This window comes from Papio anubis, chromosome 18, assembly GCF_008728515.1.
Source record: "Papio anubis isolate 15944 chromosome 18, Panubis1.0, whole genome shotgun sequence".
Classification (NCBI taxonomy): domain Eukaryota; kingdom Metazoa; phylum Chordata; class Mammalia; order Primates; family Cercopithecidae; genus Papio; species Papio anubis.
This window is the reverse complement of record NC_044993.1, coordinates 45745598-45762774: the sequence shown is the minus strand read 5'-3', so window position 1 is coordinate 45762774 and position 17177 is coordinate 45745598. Positions and strand designations below refer to the sequence as shown.

Genomic DNA, 17177 nt, shown 5'->3' with positions numbered 1-17177 from the left:
TGGGAGTGGTGCGCCGCGTACAGAGCGGCGCCCCTGGGCTCAGCGCGTTGCGGGCCCACCGGACGGATCCTTCACCGAGGCGGGACTGGGGCTGGGCGCCAGAGCTCGTGCGAAGCGGTGTTGCTTCCGGCGCTGGCGACAGGGCCATGGCCACGGCAGGGGCTGCGTGTCTCTCAGCAGTGGCGCCTTCGCGAGGACTAGCGGTTCTGTCCGCCTTCGGGCTCCACTGGCGCCCGGGGCTTGGGCGGGGCCGCCGCTGCTGGACCAGGACGGACTGGAGACGGAGACGCGGGCCATGGTGACCTCGGGGCAGGGCTGCCGGCGGCGGCGGGCACGCTGCACGCTGGTGGAAGCGCGGCCCGCGGCGGGGAAGGACATCAGACCACCGAGGAAGCGTGGATGGCCTGGGGCAGCGATGCGAGGGTGGGAAAAACGCAGGATATTGCATCATAGAGACGCGACCACCTGCTCCCCTGTACAGCGCCAGTCTCAGGAGCGCCGCACGGGTCACGGGTGGAGGTCAGCCAGGCCTCCTTAAGCGCAGTTCCCTTCCAGGAGTCGCCTTCGCCTGGGCTCTTTATAAATGCCAAATAACTCCGCATTGTCTCCCTAGATATATGCTCTAAGGGCCATTCGGTTTCCCTATCAGAGGGGCAAAACTCTCCTCTTGGGTCTTCATACCTAATAAAAGTCGGCATCAAACCACTTTCTCAAGGTCAAGTCTGAGGGAATGGGGTGAAGATCCCAGAATGTCAGTGGGGCAGCAACCACTGATGTGGCAGGAACCAAACCTTTTTTTTCTTTTTGAGATGGAGTCTGTCTCCCAGACTGGAGTGCAGTGGCACGATCTCGGCTCACTGCAACCTCCGCTTCCCGGTTTCAAGCGATTCTCCTGCCTCAGCCTCCCGAGTAGCTGGGACTACAGGCGTGCACCACTGCGCCCAGCTAATTTTTGTATTTTTAGAGATGGGTTTCACCATGTTGGCCAGGCTGGTCTTGAACTCCTGACATTGTAATCCGCCTGCCTCGGCCTCTCAAAGTGCTGGGATTACAGGCGTGAGCCACTGCGCCTGGCCAGGAACCAAACTTTTTTTTTTTTTTTTTGAGATGGAGTCTCACTCTGTCGCCCAGGCTGGAGTGCAGTGGTACGATCTCGACTCACTGCAAGCTCCTCCTCCTGGTCCCACGCCATTCTCCTGCCTCAGCCTCCCGAGTAGCTGGGACTACAGGCGCCCGCCACCGTGCCCAGCTAATTTTTTGTATTTTTAGTAGAGGCGGGGTTTCACCGTGTTAGCCAGGATGGTCTCGATCTCCTGACCTTGTGATCCGCCCGCCTTGGCCTCCCAAAGTGCTGGGATTACAGGCATGAGCCACCGCGTCTGGCCAGGAACCAAACTCTTAATAAACATTTCCCATGAGGCTCTGGTGCCCGGAGGATTTGCCTTAATTTTTTGACTGCTTACCACCCCTAGTGGTCCCAGTGGCAGCGGTACCCTGGGCCACTGCCCAGGGACTGGCAGACCAAAACTCTTCCTGGGCCCACCCTGACCTTGGCTGTCTTCTTGGGAGTGAACAGATGTTGGCATTAGTGGTGGACATGCCCATTTCAGCCAGACCTTGGGCACTGCCTGTGATTGGCCAGTGAGTTGCCTGACGTTGACCGCTCTTCTCAAAACTTGCCTTGCATCCAGCGGTGCTACGCTGTCCTGTCCTGGTTTTTCTTATACCGTCTTTTGCTGGTTCTTTCTCCACCTCTAAGCTAGACCTTCTACTTTGCCACTCTGGGTGTGTTTATTCTTTCTCCACCTCTAAGCTAGACCTTCTACTTTGCCACTCTTGGTGTGGTTATGGCTATAGCTAAGCTGAAAAGACCTAACTGCTCCAGCCACTTTCTTTTTTTTTTTTTTTTTTTAAGCGGGAGTCTCGCTGTGTCGCCCAGGCTGGAGTGCAGTGGTGCGATCTCGGCTCACTGCAAGCTCCGCCTCCTGGGTTCACGCCATTCTCCCGCCTCAGCCTCCGAGTAGCTGGGACTACAGGCGCCCGCCACCTCGCCCGGCTATTTTTTTGTATTTTTAGTAGAGACGGGGTTTCACCATGTTAGCCAGGATGGTCTCGATCTCCTGACCTCGTGATCCACCCGCCTCGGCCTCCCAAAGTGCTGGGATTACAGGCTTGAGCCACCGCGCCCGGCCCGCCACTTTCTTTTCCTGAGTTCCAGACCTGGAGAATCACCTATTCTTGTGGCAAGAGGAGAGATCATGTCACTCTCAAATATCCCCAAGTGGTACCTTCCCCGAGCTCCTCCAGGGGCTCCACACTGTGGGCTCTGCTCTCTGCCTCTGTCTTCCCAGAGTCCCCTCTCTGCTCTAAGCCCGTACCCAGCTGTTATGCACCCCTGTCCCCCGTCCCACCCCCAACCCATAATACCTACTCTAGGGTCTTCTTGCAACCCTCATCCTTCAGGTCACTTTCCCCGGAAAGCTTCCTGGCCCTCCGCTGTGGCAGGCACCATCTCTGGGTCCACAGACCTGTGAAATGTCTGAAGCAGTCACTGCCTGTGCCTGCTCTTCCGCTGTAGTCACTTTTCTGCAGATTTCTCCAGCACTGGGACTCCTGATGGACCTCACTGTCCCCAGGGCTTGGCACACAGAGAACGTGGAGTAGCCTTCATTACTTGCTTCTCCTCTCCTCCCAACCCCCTTTCCAGGTGGGGAAGGGAAGGAGACACTAAACTTGCCCTGGGGTGTGGTCAGAGGGGTACAGGAAAGGTGGGGAGACACTTCCTGGCTGGGGCAGACCCTCCCCCCCAACCCCCTATGGCCAGGCCCAGAGCCCAAGAGACTGAGCACTGAGGCAGGCCTGACATTGGGATGGAGTGGGTGCAAAACATGCTTGAGTTCCTGGCCATTCTGGTTTCCTTCATGGACTTACTGTGGATCTTGGGCAAGTGGCTGCCCTTCTCTGAGCCTCAGCCTCTCCACACAGTAAGGGCACAAGGGCTGACATCCTGGGAGTGAGATGATAAGCCAGGTCTCCACCCACCTCTCCCAGGGTCCCCAAGTGAACCAGGAGTGGTGGATGCCAGCTTCTGAAACTAGATCCTCAGAACTTCCCCGTGGCAGGGTGCGGGTATGGTGGCCAGAGAGGCCTCCCTGGGGCTGCACGGCTGGGCCTGAGCTGGCCAGCGCCAGAGCCGCCAGGTGGCCACTCTACAGTCTTGCTGGTGGGGAGGCCAGGCACTGATGAGGACAGCTTGGCTCTGCTGCCATCTCATCAGATTCATCCCTCTCCATACCAAGGGTGTGCAGCTTAAAACTTCATCAACTCCTCAGCTTCCCACAAGCCAGTACTGGATGGGGATTTTAGGGCCCCTGGGTGAAGTGTGGGCCTGGGGCTGGCCTGAGCTTTTGCAGTCACTCCTGGGCTCCGGCTTAAGGTGAGGCCATGCTCTTTCAGCTCACTCTAGGCTGAAATAAAAAAACAAGAAACACCCAGGAAATCTTATTCCCTTTATTCTCTTCAACTAAGCAACATGACCACCGGTGACACAACACTGTTTTGGACACACAACACTCAAAAGTGGGGCCTCTCTTCACTCCAAGGGGACAAGTCAGGTGACTGGGGCTTCCCTAGTGGGGGCAAAGGAGTCTGGGAGCTGCTGACCTCAGGGCGGGTCACGGAACCCCACCTCTTGGCTGTGATGGCTTCAAGTTTCCCCACCATTCAGGATTCATGCCCAGTTCCAAGTTCCCATCTGACCTCCATGTCCACAGCAGTTTCGAGTTTCACTCTAAGCTCTCCCCTCTGCTTTCCCCACTGACTCCCTGACCCTATCTGTTGGGCTCCTCCCTCCACCAGGGTGTTTCTGAGGGGCCTGGGGTCTGCATGTGATTGGACAAGAGGGTTTGGTTGCACAGTGCCTTCCAGACTCAGTTCTGGTGGGCAAATGCTTTGACCTCTGGGCCTTCATCTGAGCCGATCTGAGCAACTCTAGCCACTGCCACCTCCCTGCTTCGATCCTCCCGAGACGTAGCTCACTCTGGGAGGGAAGCCCCTGGTTAAAGGAGCTTGGGGAGGTAGGCAAGAAAGAACAGGCCACACCCCAGAGGTCTCCGACCCTGCCCCCTTCCTACTGCAAAATGCCTGACCCCACAAACTGTGCTCACATCATCCATCCCGTACCAGAGCCAAGCCCCTTAGCCCTCACCCATCCCTACAACATGCGAGCATCCTACTACATATGCTACACCCTAGTCCGAAACAGGCCTGCGCCGGCCTTCGGCCACACCGCCTGCCTCCCCTCGGACTGGCCTCTGAGCCCCAAAAGCTGCTCCTCAGTTCTCTTCTGGGGAGATTCCTTAGGCCCATTTCTGAGGGCATCTGCTTCTGGCTTTGCGAGGGGTTTGTCTCTACAACTTCAGTTTCTGCTACCATCTTGGGGGGCAGGGAAATCTGCTTAGACTTGGCGGACTTCTCAGTCTTACAGGGACACCCCTTCATCGGCATTCTGTTAGGGAGACCCACAGGCAGCCCCTCCCTCAGTAGTGCTTCCCTTCCTGGCACTTGGGTAGGCTGGGGCATTACGCAGATGGCAACAAGGTTCTCTGCACAATCCTGAGGCCTGCTTTCTCCCTCTCCCCAGCAGGCCTGGTGTTTTCCTCCCGCAATGTTTGAGATTTCGATCCTTTTAAATGTTAGGGTCATTCCGCTGGGGCCACGATAGATGAAGGAGGAAGGATTTGCATAAAGGTTGTGTGAACCTTTAGGTCATGGAATTAGAGGTCTGTTCCACAGCTTTGCAAAAATCCCGGTCACCCCGGTCTGAGACACGACTCCTGACAGGCCCCGCAGCTGGCATCTCAGTCCTTACTCCAGGACAGCGCACTACTGGGGTTGGCCTGCACTTCCTTTCCGACCCAGCGCTGAGCAGACTCCTCTCCTTTTGAAGGGGTCTCCAGGATTAGGGAATGGGATTCTTGTTACAGATGTTTCATTCAAGAATTTTCTCTCTTCCACCATCTCACAGGGCAGTAGTCTCTCCCCCGCCACATACGCCCAGGCCTGTGAGCAGGCTTGGCTGAGTTTATGAACATGTAACTGTGTGGTGTGGGAAGTGAGATGGGCCTGGCAAGGGAGCCTTTCTCATCCTTGTTTCCCTCTGAAGGTTTCTGGCTAAGGAGAGAAGCCAAATGGGTGGAATCCCTCCCATCCATCCCAAGGCTGAGATTGGGCTGGATCATCACAACCCTGGAGGGCTCCAGGTACCAGGGTGAGGAGGGTAGTACGGCCTCTGCGGACTCTTCAGGGACCTGTGGCTCAGTCCGTGGGATGCCTGGATCCCCACCAGGGCGGCTGCCTTCTCCTGCGAGGCAGCCTTGCTACCAACAAAGATGAATGGCTGAAGTTTAAAATCAAGTTGCTGGCTAATCAAAGCTTTCTAAGAAATTCTGTGGCCCTGCTGACTTGGAGAAGGCTAGGGAGGCCCACATGCAGGCCCTAAGTCTCTGAAGGGCTTTATTCTTTGGAGGTCTGACTAGCAGCGGTTCTCCCTCTTCACTGAGGACAGAATTCGAGGAAATGAGCTGCCACTGGCGGCAGTTAGGTTTCAGGAAAAACCTCCTGACGGTGAGACCTGAGAATGTGGTGGGAGGCAACCGCCGTCCCTGGAGGCCTTGCAGAGTAGAAGTCCCTGGCTGGGCAGGTAGAAAGGGTGGTCCTGCCTGGTGTGGGGAGAACCCTTGCAGCCTGAGAGCTGGGACCTGCCTGCAACTTGCAGTTTCACAAGCTCCCGGAAGCAAGAAGGGGCCTGGAGTTAGCTGAGTTCCATGTGAGCAGTTTCCCCACCTTGGTTTGCTCCCCTCAAAGTAATCTAACAGGAACTGACCCCTGCTTCCCCCTAATTTTTGCGGTGGTTTCTCAGTATTCTTATACTGACCATGTTTCTGCACCCCAAACTTCAGCCTTTAAAAAGGCTTGCCAATTTGTTTTTTCTTCCCCATTTTGGGGTTCTTTTTGATAAGGGATTCCACAGGCCTCTTTCCCTAACACACACAATTCATCTAACATTGGCCTCAAACCCCAAGGAACCCCAGTGCAGTGAATGGGACCTTCTCTTCCTAGTCTCTGTCTTATCTTCTCTGGGGGCCCCAGAGCTCCTGGTCACTTATTTTTCTCCTGTTTTCTTCCTTTGCAGTTCCACACAGTTCCCACACCACTCCCCCAGCTGAGCGTCTTCGTCTCTGGAACTGTCCAGGGCCGCTGGGAGAGAACCCTGTGGAACAGCGAGGGACAGGTGTTTTTCTGCACCTTCTGAGGGTCGCTCCTCCCGGGTCAGTGCCATCGCAGCACTTCCCCGACCCTACAGGATTTTCCTAAGGATTTTGATACAGTTTTATAGGGTTGTTCAGAGACATATTGGGACCTCTTCCTACAATTAATAGGGCTCTTATCCACTATGGTTTATAGGGTTTTTCTGCTACAGACTTAAAGGGCTTTTTTTTTTCCTACATATTTATAGGGCTTCTAACCCAACAGTTTTTCTCCACTGCCTTATAAGTGCTTCCCACCAACAATTTTATAGGGTTTCTCATCACTGATGTAAAAGCACTATTTTTTCCCCAGGGTTCTTTCTCCTCCACTCCACTACCATCTGATAGGGTTATCCTCCCTTCCCCATGTAATTATTTTGGGGGAAAAAAAATCCAGTGTTCCTCTCTGGAGAGAGCGAGGCCCCTGGTCTCCAGACCCATTTCACAGGGAGACACCTGGGTGGCAGCTCCTATGGAGCAGGAGGGCCGCGACTTCTGTGAAGCCGTCTCCACACTCGGGGCACAGATAGGGCTTTTCTTCCACTCGGGTTTTGGGGCTTTCCCCTTCTTCCCCTTCCCCATGGCTGCTGCTCCCCATGGGGGTAGGGGCTTCCCCCTCACCTTCCTGGCCTGTGGACAGGGTGGCTGCCTCTGGAGGGGGGTCCTCGGGACTGGGGGACTTTTCCTGGGTGTGGGTTTCTTGGTGCCGGGTGAGGGCCACGCGGTCGAGGAAGGAGGCCCCGCAATCTGAGCAGCTGTAGGGTCTGGCCCCCAGGGGGCTCCTGAGATGCTCCAGGAGGACGGAAGAGCTCTTCCCCAGCTCTGTACTCTTCTGGGAGCTCTTCCCGCCTGCATGGACTTTCTGGTGCAGCAGCAGCTCAGAGCTGAGGCCAAAGCTTTGTTTGCATTCAGGGCATTTAAAGGGCTTCCCACTTAGGAAGGGGCTGGGCCCTGCGCCTTCCCCTAGGCCAATCCTATAATCAGGAAAGAGAAAGGGCTTTTCGTTGCCGTGGGTGAGCTGATGCTGGAGGAGCACAGAGCGATCCAGGAAGCTCTCTCCGCAGTGGGAGCAGATGTAGGTCTTGGAGGACAGCAGTCCCCGCCTCTGGCTGAAGCCCTCCTGACCCTCTGGCGGCTTAAGGGGCTGTCCCGGGGCGTCGGCTCTGCCCTCGGCAGCCCCGGGGTAGGAATTCCCTCGGAAAGGGAGCCTCGGGGATCGTAACTGAGGAGGTTTGGGGGCTGGGTGTGCGATGAGGCCGTCTGCATTTTTGTAGGGGTTTTCTCCGATATGGATCCTTTGATGTTGCATGAAGATGCCCTCGTCGTTGAAGCCCTTTCCGCACACGAGACACTTGTGCGGCTTGGCTCCCGGCGGCGGGGTCAGCAGGGAGGGGTCCCCGAGCCCCAGCAGGGCGTCGCCCTGGGCCCTCCGCGCTGGGGTCTTCCCCCTCTCATGGATCACCCGGTGCTGCTCCAGCTCGTGGGCTTCCAGGAAGGCCTTCCCGCAGTCGGAGCACACGAACAGGTTCTCGTCCATGTGCGTGCGGACGTGGGTGATGAGGTTGGAGCTCTGGCTGAAGCTCTTGCCACACTCGGGGCACTTGTAGGGCTTCTCGCCGGTGTGCGTGCGGCGATGCTGGATAAGGTGGGAGCTGCGGATGAAGCTCTTGCCGCAGTCGGAGCACTTGTAGGGCTTCTCGCCGGTGTGGATGCGCTGGTGGCGGATGAGGGTGGAGCTCATGATGAAGCTCTTGCCGCAGTCGGCGCAGATGTAGGGCCGCTCGCCGCGGTGGATGCGCTGGTGGTTGATGAGGTTAGAGCTGACGCTGAAGCTTTTGCCGCACTCGGGGCACTTGTAGGGCCGCTCGCCCGTGTGAGTGCGCTGGTGCCGCAGCAGGGTGGCGCTCAGGGTGAAAGTCTTGCCGCACACCGGGCACTTGAATGGGTCCTCGCGCAGGTGAGTCCGCTGGTGCTTGATGAGGGTGGAGCTGTGGCCGAAGCTCTTGCCGCACTCCAGGCACTCGTAGGGCTTCTCGCCTGTGTGCGTGCGCTGGTGCTGCGTCAGCTCCGAGCTCTGGATGAAGCTCTTCCCGCACTCGGTGCAGCGGTATGGCTTCTCGCCCGCGTGGATCTTCTGGTGCTTGAGGAGGTTGTGGTTCTGACCGAAGCGCTTCCCGCACTCGGGGCACTTGTAGGGTTTCTCGCCCGTGTGCGTGGCCTGGTGCTGGATGAGGTCGGAGCTGCGGTAGAAAGCCCGGCGGCACTCGCCGCATTTGTAGGGCTTCTCGCCCGTGTGGGATCGCTGGTGCTTGATGAGGTTGGTGCTCTGGGTGAAGGCCTTCTCGCACTCCGTGCACTTGTAGGGCTTCTCTCCCGTGTGCGTGCGCTGGTGCTGCACCAGGTTGGAGCTCCAGCTGAAGCACTTGCCGCAGTCGGGGCACTTGTAGGGCTTCTCGCCGGTGTGCGTGCGCTGGTGCTGCACCAGGTGCGAGCTCTGCGTGAAGCTCTTGCCGCACTCCGAGCAGGTGTTGGGCCGCTCTCCTGTGTGGATGCGCTGGTGCCGCAGCAGCTTGGACCACTGGCTGAAGCTCTTGCCGCACTCGTTGCAGATGTAGGGCTTTTCCGCCCCCGCCGGGCGGCCCTGCACCAGCTCCCGCAGGCTAGGCTCGTTGGCGGGGACGACCGGGGGGCTGTTCCATGTGGTGAGAGCGCCCCACTGCCAGCTGGCCTCGCAGGCCTTGGTCCAGTCAGATGGGGTAGGGACAACCTCCGGGGCTGGGGGGTCCAGGGGGGTCTGGTGGTCCAAGAGGTTGGAGTGAGCCAGTGGGGTTGGGGGGTTCTGGGTGACAGAGGGGTCCTGGGACGGTCTCTCCAGGGACATCTCTATGGAGTCCTTGGATTCTGGACTCTGAGCCGGGTCTCCCATGATGATCTCCTCCCCAGAACTTTCCTGCCGAGGGCTCTCCTCTTCGTTTTCACTCTCGGCACCTACAGAGAGAAAGGGAGTCTCCAGCCCCCAGCCCCTTTCAGAACACGGGGTCTGGTCTCTCTTCCCTCCCCTGGGTGTCCCCCAGAGTCCAGGCCCCTCCCTGAGCTGGGGCCACCGTCTTGCCGGGACCGCAGCCCCTTCTTGTGCCCCTCACCTCTGTGAGCATCGTTGGGGCTCTGTTCCGGACCCTGCAGATCCGGGCCCCACAGCGCAGTCTCGGGCTCCATCCCAGAGCTCAGGACTGCAGCGTTCCAGGGACCCTGCGGGGGAAGAGAGCGATGAGCGCACACTGGGAGCTGATTTCGCACTTTGCTTTATTCCCCCTGAACCTCACTCCCGCCCTGCCCCACCCCAGTCCTCCTTGTGTGAGCTTCAGTGTCCTCCAACCCCATTTTTTCTGGGCACGGGTTCTTGCTGTGGCCCCTTTCCCCTGCAGGCCTGATTCTCGCTCCAGATCTTAAGAGCACAACTAAGCAAGCAGGTGAATTTAAGAGCGTAATTAAAAACTCATCACTCATAAGCCTTTGAACCCAGACTGGGGGCTGGAACGGTCTCTGACATCCACAGGGGAAGGAGGTTTTCACCCCACACCTATGATGCCCAGAGGCTGGGAAACCTGTTATTTGCTAATCAGAGGAAGCTCATTAAGACTCTAATTTTCCTTCTAATGGGGCTGCTAATTGAGACCAATAAACTTTTCTGTGCCCCAGAGTGAACGCAGGCTGCCGGAGACACTTAAAGGGTTAAGAAAAAATACCCCAGTTTCCCAGAGGAGACAGGGGCCCTCTAAAAGGATGGGGGCACTTTCCGTTATCCAAGCACAGAAAGAAGGTCAGGCTGGAGGTGGGGGGAGGGGCAGTTTAAAGCGGCCAGGAGCATCTGCAGGAACCGCCCAGAGGAAGAGAAAAAGTAAGGAGAAGGGGAGAATGGATGCTTGTGTGAACACCTGCAGCGGACCCAGCACCTGCCATGGTGTCATTTCTCTCACCCAGTCCTCCCACAGCATGGTGAGGAGACCCAGAAATCTGGCTGTCCATTTTACAGATTAGTACATCGACGCCTGGGGAGACCTCTCCAAGGTCAAGGCTGGGAAGTGGCAGAGCTAAGATGACAAAAGCAGGGCTCCGTGTCTGGCTCACCCCTGTCTATTAGAGCACGAGGTGACCTTGGGAGTCATGTGAGACTCATGCTCGTGGGAGGCTGGCAGGAAACAGGTGATGAGGACAGCTCATGGGGAGCCTGCTGGCAGTGAGAATAGGCTGGAGAAATTCCTGGGACCCAGAGGGTTCCCAGGCTAGAAAAGGAGGAGTTGCACCCAGGGACTAGGCCTGCTGGTCTGCACCAATGAGCTGGAACTATACTCCTCACCAAAGCCCTCCTATTCCCACTCCCGCCTGGACCCTCCTTCTACTCCTTCTGTTCTGCTTTGTTGAGGCTGTTTCCCAAGCCTAGGACTGCGCCTGGCACCGAATAGGTGCTCCAGGAACTTTGTTGAATGAATGAATCAATGAATGAATCAATGAATGAATGAATGAGATGTCCCTGGCCCCTGGAACACCTGTTTGGTCTAATGCCTTTAAAGATCAGTTTGCAAGGGGATGGCAGCAAAAGAGCAGGAGTTCCAAGTGGCCCCCTGGTAAAAACAAACAAACAAAAAAACAGCCAGCTGTCACTCCAAAAATGGTGAGATGAGTCCAGGGTGAGGGAACGGGGCCACATGAACAAAGCACTAGAAGGAGGTCCCACACCATTTACACCCTGCAGAGAATCCCTGGGTGTGGCCTGGAAACTTTGGATGGCTGTGTGAGGTGGGTGCTGTGTGCACAGGGGCAGTGGGGCAAGAGAGACATGGCAGGAGGCAGCCGAGAGGTGACCAAGGTGAAGCAAGACTGGCTGCACCCTGCCAAAGAGCGGTAGGAGAGACAGAAGTTAGCGTTTAGGAAGTAAATTAATTTCTTCATCTCTGCAGCTACTTAAGCTCCGAGAATCCCCCCTCCCCGCCTGTAAGTGTCTTTGAGGTGGTGGAAGCGGAGACCTCTGCCACACTGGGGGCTGCCTGATGTCCGGTCCGGGAAGGATGCCCTGCTGTGTTTGCTGGGGACAGGTAAGAGCTTGTGGACCTCGATGGTCTCCAAAAAATTCTCCCCCAGTGGTCCAGAGTAGGAGGGAAAGGGTTAATGACAGGGCCGACACAGAGCATGGACGTGGGAAGACCGAGGGAGGCCGAGTCGCTGGGAGCCCAGGCGCCAGGCACGCCAGCCTGAGACCTCGCGATGGCCCTGCTGCAGAGGGAGGGAAGGAGGAGCCGCCTCCCGAGAGATGTGGGGAACGGCCCAGGGTGACCCTGACATGGAGGCGGCGGGAATGCGGCCGCCCGGCCCGGCCCCCCCACCGCCTGCACCGTCGGCCCCGGGCTTCTGCTCCCCCGGAGCCGCGACCCCCGTCCCGCTGCTGATCCAGAGCGTGGGCATCCGCCCCCGCCCTGGCCCCCGGGGTCCTGGCTCCTTCAAGCACTGCCAGGTTCCTCCAGGGCTGCGCTGGCAGCGCCGGCCCCCGGCCCCGGCCGATCCCTCTTCCCAGAATCCCTAGGCTCCCCTCCCCCGCCGCCGACCCCCGCGCTTCCCAGAATCCTCGGCCCTCCGCGCCCCCCACCCGCCCCCACCCCGGCCACAGCCTCGGGCGCGGGTGGGGGGCTCAGGCCCGGGCTCCCGGCACCCCCCTCCCGGGCCCCATTGTTCCCCGGCGGCCGTCCCGGGCCCTCCAGGCCACCCCCTGGGAACCCAGGCGTCCCCAACTCACGGCTCTGGGGTCTGGGAAAAGCCGGAAGGCGGAATCCAGCCCCAGGGGACTTAACCCCTTCAGTGCCCTGCCTTGGGGGACGGACTAGGCGCCGAGGACTCTAGGGTCCTTCTCAAGGGGTGATTCCAGGCTGAGGACCCGGGGACCAGTTCAGGGTGACTGGGACGGAGCAGGAAGTGACCCCAGCTTCCCGGGCCCCTCTAGCCTGGAGTCAGAGCATCAGCTCTATGGGATTTAACCCTTTGCCTCCCGCAGCCTGGGGAAAAAAGGGGACAGCAGTGGGAGCAGGAAGGAGGCTGGGATGACGCCCCTGTCCCCGTCTCCAGTGGGAGCAGGCAGCGTGGGCATCTGGGAGCCCCGATGCCTGCGAGGGTCCCTGGGCTTCTGGCCGCTCTTCATCTCGCAGAGGTTCCACCGGCAGGGCCAGGAAAGCCCTATCTCAGATTTGGCGGCTGCTGATCCCCTGAGGCCAGCCTTTGTTTGGATTCACCCTGGGATGGGGCTGGGGTGGGAGCAGGAGCTGGCAGGGCAGACCTGAGGGGGAATACCCTATGCACTAAACATGGCCTTAATGCTTGGTGGAAGTCATGGCTGCAGGAGTTGGGGCTGCAGGGACAAACACAGCCGGGAAGGATTTGCAATAGCCTGTGTCCCAGCCCCTTTTCCCCAGACACCTCCCCTCAGAGGAGGAAACTGAGGCTCACGGTGGCAGGAAAGAAATCAGTGGGGGTTCCCTTGCCAAGGAGGGAGAACCGCTTTCCTCATAGCTCAGAAGGCATCCAGCTCACAGCAGAAGAAACCTTTAAAAACCCAGGAACACTGGTGGCCTCCCAAGGTCCAAGTTATCTATGCTCGCAATTTTTACAGCCTTTCTTTCTCGTCTTCCTTATCACAGTCCCATGGGATAAGGTTGCCTATCATCCCTGTTTCACAGGTGAGGAAACCAAGGTGTGAGAAGTGAGTGGTGTACTTAAGGCCACCTAATTCTTTCAGTTCGACACATTGCATTATTATTCCTGGACACTGTGGTTAACACCAAGGCGGGCGTACTTCAGAGATGCATGGAAATTGGGCTTTCTACCCTTGGGAAGTTTGGTATTGTGTATGTGTTACAGACACAGAGGAATCCTGGGAGTGTGTGGAGGGCTCTGTCCAGAGACTGAGGGGCCTGGGGGAAGAGTAAACCAAAGGTCAGAAACTACTACAGGCAGCTGGGCGCGGTGGCTCACGCCCGTCATCCCAACCATTTGGGAGGCCAGGGCAGGCGGATCACTTGAGGTCAGGAGTTCGAGACCAGCCTGGACAACATGGTGAAACCATGTCTTTACTAAAAATACAAAAATTAGCTGGGTGCAGTGGCTTACGCCTGTAATCCCAGCACTTTGTGAGACCAAGGCAGGCAGATCATTTGAGCCCGGAAGGCAGAGGTTGCATTGAGCCGAGAGCAAGACCCTGTCTCAAAAAAAAAAAAAAAAAAAGGAGGGAGGGAGGGGGGGGGAGAAGGAAGGAAGGAAGGGGGGGGGGGGGGGGGGGAAGGAAGGGAAGGAAGGAAGGGGTAAAGAAAAAAGAAATTGCTAAAGGCCAGGCTTGTTGGCTCATGCCTGTAATCCCAGCACTTTGGGAGGCTGAGGCAGAATGGTAACTTGAGCCCAGGAGTTTGAAGGTTGGTCAACATAGTGAAACCCCGCCTCTATGAAAAACTTAAAAACAATTAGCCAGGCAGGGCACGGTGGCTCATGCCTGTAATCCCAGCATTTTGGGAGGCCAAGGTGGGTGGATCACCAGAGGTCGGGAGTTCCAAACCAGCCTGACCAACATGGAGAAGCCCCATCTCTACTAAAATACAAAAATTAGCCCAGCGTGGTGGTGCATACCTGTAATCCCAGCTACTTGGGATGCTGAGGCAGGAGAATCGCTTGAACCTGGGAGGCTGAGATTGTGGTGAGCTGAGATCGCGCCATTGCACTCCAGCCTGGGCAACAAGAGCAAAACTCAGTCTCAAAAAAAAAAGAAAAGAAAAGAAAAACAACAACAAAAAACAAACAATTATCCTTGTGTGGTGGTACATGGCTGTGGTCACAGCTGCTTGGGCTGAGGCAGGAGAATCACTTAATTTTGGGAGGTGGAGGCTGTAGTGAGCCATGATTGCACCACTGCACTCCAGCCTGGGTGACAGAGTGAGACCCTGTCTCAAAAAAAAAAAAAAAAAAAAATCCAGGCGCGGTGGCTTATGCCTGTAATCCCAGCACTTTGGGAGGCCAAGGCGGGCGGATCATGAGGTCAGGAGATCAAGACCATCCTGGCTAACACGGTGAAACCCCCTCTCTACGAAAAATACAAAAAATTAGCCAGGGGTGGTGGCACATACCTGTAGTCCCAGCCACTTGGGAGGCTAAGGCAGGTGAATCTCTTGAATCTGGGAGGTGGAGGCTGCAGTGAGCCAAGATCATGCCACTGCACTCCAGCCTGGGTGACAGAGGAAGACTCTCGTCTCAAAAAAAAAAAAAAAAAAAAAAAAAGATGGCTGGGCGAGGTGGCTTATGCCTGTAATCCCAGCACTTTGGGAGGCTGAGTGGGCAGATCACTTGAGGGCAGGAGTTCGAGACCAGCCTGGCCAACATGGTGAAATTCTGTCTCTACTAAAAATACAAAAAATTAGCCAGGCATGGTGACGTGCACCTGCAATCCTAGTTACTCAGGAGGCTGAGGTAGGAGAATCGCTTAAAATCCAGGAGGCAGAGTTTGCAGTGAGTCGAGATTGCACCACTACACTCCAGCCTGGGCAACAGAGTGAGGCTCCATCTCAAAAAATAATAATAATAATGATAATTGGCCGGGCGTGGTGGCTCATGCCTGTAATCCCATCACTTTGGGAGGCCGAGGCAGATGGATCATGAGGTCAGGAAATCGAGACCATCCTGGCTGACATGGTGAAACCCTGTCTCCACTTAAAATACAAAAACAAAATTAGCTGCGCATGGTGGTGGGTGCCTGTAGTCCCAGCTACTCAGGAGGCTGAGGCAGGAGAATGGCGTGAACCCAGGAGGCGGAGCTTGCTGTGAGTCGAGATTGTGCCACTGCACTTCAGCCTGGGCAACAGAGCAAGACACTGACTCAAAAAAAAAAATTAATAGTAATAATAATTAAACAAAAAACATTAGGCCAGGCGTGGTGACTCACGCCTGTAATCCCAGCACTTTGGGAGGCCGAGGCAGGTGGATCACGAGGTCAAGAGATCGAGACCATCCTGGCTAACACGGTGAAATTCCGTCTCTACTAAAAATACAAAAAATTAGCCAGGCTTGGTGGCGGGCGCCTGTAGTCCCAGTCCCAGCTACTCAGGAGACTGAAGCAGGAGAATGGCGTGAACCTGGGAGGCAGAGCTTGCAGTGAGCCAACATCTCGCCACTGCACTCCAACCTGGGCAACAGAGTGAGACTCCGTCTCGAAAAAAAAAAAAAATTAAAAATTGCCAGGCATGGTGGCTTATGCCTGTAATCCCAGCACTTAGGTGGGTGGATCACGAGGTCAGGAGTTCGAGACCAGTCTGACCAGCATGGTGAAACCCCGTCTCTACTAAAAATACAAAAATTAGTTGGGCGCAGTGGTGCACACCTGTAATCCCAGCTACTCAGGAGGCTGAGGCAGGAGAATTGCTTGAACCCGGGAGGCGGAGGTTGCAGTGAACCGCACTCCAGCCTGGGTGACAGAGTGAGACTCTGTCTCAAAAAAAAAAAAAAAAAAATAGCTGGGCGTAGTAGCATGCACTTGTAGTCTCAGCTACTCAAGAGGCTGAGGCACGAGAATTGCTTGAACCCAGGTGGCGGAGGTTGCAATCAGCTGAGATCACGCCACTGCACTCCACCCTGGGTGACATAGTAAGACTCTATCTCAAAAAGAAAACAAAAAACCTAAAAATTGAATTTCTTGCTTATTTATTATTTATGTATTTTTTGAGACAGAGTCTCCCACTGTCGCCCAGGCTGGAGGGCAGTGGTGCGATCTCGGCTCACTGCAAGCTCTGCCTCCCGGGTTCACACCATTCTCCTGCCTCAGTCTCCTGAGTACCTTGGACTACAGGTGCCTGTCACCACACCTGGCTAATTTTTTTATATTTTTAGTAGAGACAGGGTTTCACCGTATTAGCCAGGATGGTCTTGATCTCCTGACCTGGTAATCCGTTCACCTCAGCCTCCCAAAGTGCTGGGATTACAGGCCTGAGCCACCGTGCCCAGCCTGAATTTCCTGCTTCTTTGGAAAATCCAAAGATGTGGCAACATGATCCACATTTTCACATGTCAGTAACTGGCTGTTGCTGGGCAGCTTGTGTCTTTACAGGGCACTGACCTGCCAGCCGGTCACCATCCCTGTCACTCCTCTGTGTCCCCAACCCTGAGGCCAAGGTGGCTTCATGATATGAATGGTCCTTCACTGCTGATGTTCCAACCCCTGTTTAACTGTAGGTATAGATTCTGGACCCCTTAGTCTGTGTCTCCAAGGTTCAGAGTAATCTTTTATTTTTAGAGACAATGTTTTGCTGTCACCAAGCCTGGAGTGCAGTGGCACGATCATAGCTCACTGCAGCCTTGAATTTCTAGGCTCAAGCAATCCTCCCACCTTAGCCTCTGAAGTAGCTGAAGCTACAGTTGCATGCCACCATGCCTGGCTAACTTAATTTAAAAATATTTTGTTCCTAATTCTTCCTGAATGATTTTTTATTTTGTAGAAATAGGATCTCACTATATTGCCCAGCCTGGTCTCCAACTCCTGGATTCAAGCAGTCCTCCTGCCTTTGCCCCCCAAAGTGCTGAGATTGTGGGCATGAGCCACCACACCCAGCTCCAGAGTAACACATGAGGGTGGTGCCTGCTGACATAGTTACATTTATTGAGCACTTATGCACTAGGCACTGTTGCAAGTGTTTGCATGTAACAACCCCTTAAACTTCCACAACTCATGGCACCAACATTATCATCATCCCTGGACAGAAAGAGTAAGTCACTTGCACACAGGTCACCAGTGGCAGGAGTGGATTAAAACCACGCATGGTGACTTCAGAGCCACCGTGGATCCTAAACACA

The 17177-nt window shown here is 56.0% G+C and overlaps 1 protein-coding gene across 1 annotated transcript; it reads right to left on the bottom strand.

Moving 5' to 3' along the window:
* Nucleotides 1–3490: 3490 nt before the first annotated feature.
* ZNF629 (zinc finger protein 629) lies at nt 3491–12340 on the bottom strand. Its single transcript, XM_003916771.5, has 3 exons — nt 12097–12340; nt 9452–9557; nt 3491–9296 (listed from the first exon to the last, which is right to left on the bottom strand). The coding sequence occupies exons 2-3, from the start codon at nt 9522–9524 to the stop codon at nt 6751–6753; spliced, it is 2619 nt and encodes an 872-aa protein (XP_003916820.1). The 5' UTR covers nt 9525–9557; nt 12097–12340; the 3' UTR covers nt 3491–6750.
* Between the last annotated feature and the right edge of the window lie 4837 nt (nt 12341–17177).

Bases quoted from the DNA above. Each gene is read 5' to 3' on its own strand.
- ZNF629 (XM_003916771.5), bottom strand. From the start codon at position 9,524: ATGGAGCCCGAGACTGCGCTGTGGGGCCCGGATCTGCAGGGTCCGGAA. The intron at 9,297-9,451 runs GTGAGGGGCACA...TTCTCTCTGTAG, and splicing joins CCCCAACGATGCTCACAGAG to GTGCCGAGAGTGAAAACGAA.